Source organism: Helobdella robusta (assembly GCF_000326865.2).
Source record: "Helobdella robusta unplaced genomic scaffold HELROscaffold_100, whole genome shotgun sequence".
Lineage (NCBI taxonomy): Eukaryota > Metazoa > Annelida > Clitellata > Rhynchobdellida > Glossiphoniidae > Helobdella > Helobdella robusta.
The window spans coordinates 225071-229307 of NW_008703572.1; the positions used below are offsets into that span (position 1 = coordinate 225071).

General features: G+C 33.8%; 1 protein-coding gene across 1 annotated transcript in view; it reads left to right on the plus strand.

The window, feature by feature from the left end:
• Positions 1-2157: 2157 nt before the first annotated feature.
• HELRODRAFT_183159 (hypothetical protein) overlaps positions 2158-4237 on the plus strand; it is a gene marked incomplete at both ends in the record, with an annotated part of 2421 nt that continues 341 nt past the window's right edge. The window contains one exon of the mRNA XM_009012197.1: positions 2158-2643. Coding sequence (XP_009010445.1) covers positions 2158-2643 — 486 coding nt within the window. The remainder of the gene's footprint in view (positions 2644-4237) is intronic.

Consider the following 4237-nt stretch of genomic DNA (forward strand, 5'->3'; position numbering starts at 1 on the left):
AATCGTTCGTTCACTGATCTTTCGTAGCATAAAGATGGCGTTTCTTGTGCCACAATCCTCGACAAAACTTCATTGGACCTTTGAAATTTCAGATCTAATTTTGCCCTCGTGCTCTCATCATCAATATTTTCAAGAGAAGTTTTGTAAGATGACTCAGCAAGCTGATTATGTAGGGGATTAAATGTATATAGTCATTATAAACATTCAACATTTTTAATTAGTTTTATTATTAATTTTATTATTTCCTCTTCAACTTTTACGTTACGTTTGTTTGGCTAATAAAATAAAATTATAATCTAATCCGACAACAAAAGCGAAATAATATTAAATCGAACATTCCTCAACAATTGTTCGATGTAATTCACTTTCCGTTGCATTAGTTTTTTTAGGCAATGCAATAAATATTTACTTGGATAGATCTTCAGAAATTTCAAAGTTTCTGTCATTTTTTCAATGCCAAATTCATCAAGGCATTTAATTTCTTTAACAACTATTTCATCTGGGCCTGCCATAATCTTCGACAAAACACTTGAAATTTCAAGTCTAATTTTGCTTCGTGCTCTCATCATTAGAATTATCAAAAGAAGTTTTGTAAAACTGCATTTTCAGCTTTGATCATCAAGCTGATTGTTCGTTGAAGTTCACATTCCGTTGCATTAGGTTTTTTAGGCAAAGCAATGAATATTGACTTAGATAGATCTTCAGAAAATTCGCCGCTGTTATATATCTCATTTAAATTTTTTGTCACATTTTCAATGCCAATATCTTCAAGGCATTTAATTTTTTTTAACAACTATCTCATCTGGGCCTGGCGCTTAATTCGATTTTATTTTGGAAAGAGCGGCATGAACTTCAGATCTAATTATCTATAATCTTTATAAGTTTTTTTAATAGGAGGCTTTTAATCACGGATATCATCTAAAAAATCGTTAATGTATTTAGTCCATTTTTCAAATACATTTTTTTTCTTCAACAGTACTTTACCGAATTTAGCTTTTATGCATCCAATAGCGGTACAAGCCTTTTTACCAGTGATTATTTTTGACGTTTTATTACATTGCATTTGTATTACTATTTACAATCTGTTCAATGACTTTGCACTTTTCATTTAACCATTTTTTCTTTGCCTTTAAGCACATTTTTGATTGTTTTGTCCAGCTTTTTTTTATCTATCAGTATCTGGCTCAATTTTTCAATATTTCGTATTGAATTTTTATCACCGTTTTTAACTTATTTATATAGAAAACAACACAACACAAAAATCATCAAAAAGATATTTGGCATTAACGTTGAAATAATTCACTAAAACGACAATCCACACAATCTAAGGATTACAGAATCTTTGTTCATCGAACAAAGATGTCCAGCAATAAATAATGCATATTAATAACTCGGCTTTAAAATCTGGAATTTTTTTTGAAAAATTCTAAATTTCAACGATAATACCAATATTTTAAAAAAGCAATCCTGATTTGATTGGAAACTACAAACCGATTTCCTTGCTTTCACCGTTTTCCATAATATCAAAAAAAATCTCAGTTGAGGCTTTAAATTTTTACCACTTAATTTTTCAATACATGTCAGGGAGGTCACCTATATTATAATTAAAAGTTGAGCGCTATGACATTTGTTTCGGGAGATAAGGGGCGATAAAAGAACTGAACGAAGAGAGATTAGAACGAATATAGAACGTTGTTGAACGAGCGAATTGAATATTGTGAAAACGAATTTGGAATGAATATTGTGAAAACAAATTTGAATAAATATTATTTGAAATTAAATTTATTTAATAAATTTAATACAAAAACGTTGAATTGAATAGAATATTGTTAAAATATTGCCAAAACGGATAAAACAATATTAAACTAATATATAAAAATAATCTTAAGAAATTTTGAACGATAAAAATATTCAATATGTTATTATAATGTTCTGTTGCCGAATTAAATTATAATTTCTGTTGATTGTCTAGTTTCATTGATCTTGATTATTGACGTTATATTAGTGACGAACCTGACATCTGGCGCAGTCGACAGGGTAACTAGGCAGGTCTACTATCAACAGAAAAAAAAAAGGAGAAGGAAAAAAAAAAAAATTTTTTGAGAATATTGATTATATCATTACAATATAATGGATAAATTGGCAGAAATTAAAAAAATGTCTACCGAGCGCTTAATGACGAAAATGATTAAATCAGGAAGGGATGAGGCAGAGGTACGATCAATGTCAAGACAAGAGATTATCGATGCATGTCTCGCTAGCGAATTGATGAGAACAGAACTTCTGACCGAAACATCTGAACCTCCCCAGAACGTAACTGAAACGGAAAGATGGAAATTTGAGAAAGAACTTGAATTTAAAGAAAGACAAGCGGCGAAGGAACTTGAATTTAAAGAAAGACAAGCGGCGAAGGAATTTGTTGAAATAGATGGAAAACGACAACATGTTCACGCCAATAAAATCAAACAATACTATGAGCGGATGGAACAAGCTATGATATCGAGCTGCACCCTCATAAGAGAAAAGGATGTGGAACTAGGTAGAATAACAACATTTGAGAAAGACTATCAGAATATCTATTGTCAACTAGATCCCCGAAAGTTGGATCATCTTTCGACGCTGGGAAAAGAAGAGATTAACACGGTAATACAACTACACCGACAAGCTTTTTCCAACCAACCAGGATTATATAGAGCCATCGAACATGAAATCAAAATGCTACCGGAATTTGTACCCAAGCAATTTAGACCATACAAAGTACCTGAATTGTTAAAAGAATCAGTGAAACTACAAATCAAAGATATGTTAGAAACAGGAATCATTATACCGTCGAAAAGCGAGATGGTAAGCCCGATGGTTTGCATATTGAAAAATTCCGGAGATGTGAGACTCGCCATAGATTACCGTTATGTGAATAAATTTTCTGCGAATGATTGCTTTCCCAATCCGGATATACCAGATGTATTACAGCGGGTGGGTAGAGCAAAGTACATCAGTTGTTTCGACGCAAAGTCGGGGTATTGGCAAATCCCGATGAAGCAAAAATCACAATGGCTTACTGCGTTTGTTTGTGAAGAAGGTGTGTTTGAGTTTACCCGAATGCCTTTTGGCCTCAAATCAGCCGGGAATACATTTGTCCGAGGAATAACACAGATTTTGAAGGATGTTAGGGAATTCACTGAACCGTTTATAGATGATATCGCAATATTCTCAGATTCATGGGAGGACCATATGAAACATTTAGACCAGTTTTTAAGCGTGATACAAAAAACGGGATTGACGCTAAATATGACAAAATCTACGTTCGCCCAGAATAAAGTAAAGTTTGTTGGACACATAATTGGATCCGGATCCATAGAAATAGATAAATCAAAATTAGAAACTTTAGATAGAATGAACCCGCCAACAACGAAAAGAGATCTGAGGAAGATGATTGGATTCTTCAGTTATTTTAGAAACTTTATCCCGATGTTGGCAGATACGATACACGTCATCACCAACCTTACACGCAAAAATGCACCCAGTAAAGTACAATGGGAAGAAATCCATCAACAAGCATTTAATAAGATAAAACAACAATTAATGGATGTTACCGCAACACATACGATCGACTTTGCTAAGGAATTCGGAATATACGTTGATGCTAGTGAGGTAGCAGTAGGGGGTTGTTTAATACAATGGTCGGAGGAAGGAAAAGAATTGCCTATCGCATTTGCAAGTAAGAAATTAATATTAGCACAAACAAAATGGTCAACGATCGAAAGAGAGGCATTTGCCGTTATTTGGATATTGGAGAAATTCCGACAGTGGATATGTTTGTCGCGGATAGTCATATTTTCCGATCATAACCCATTGAAGTACCTGTTGGAAACGGCTCCAAGAAGCGCTAAATTGACCCGCTGGGTTTTATCATTACAGGAATATAATATAGAATTTAGATATCACCCAGGTTGTAAGAACGTAGTAGCGGACTTCCTATCACGAAATCCACCCATTGATAACTCAGAGATGCCTAAAGATGAGGAATAAAAGGGAGGATGATGACATTGCTCCCCCCTGTCATCATTTTTGGGTGGGGGGTATGTCAGGGAGGTCACCTATATTATAATTAAAAGTTGAGCGCTATGACATTTGTTTCGGGAGATAAGGGGCGATAAAAGAACTGAACGAAGAGAGATTAGAACGAATATAGAACGTTGTTGAACGAGCGAATTGACTATTGTGAAAACGAATTTGG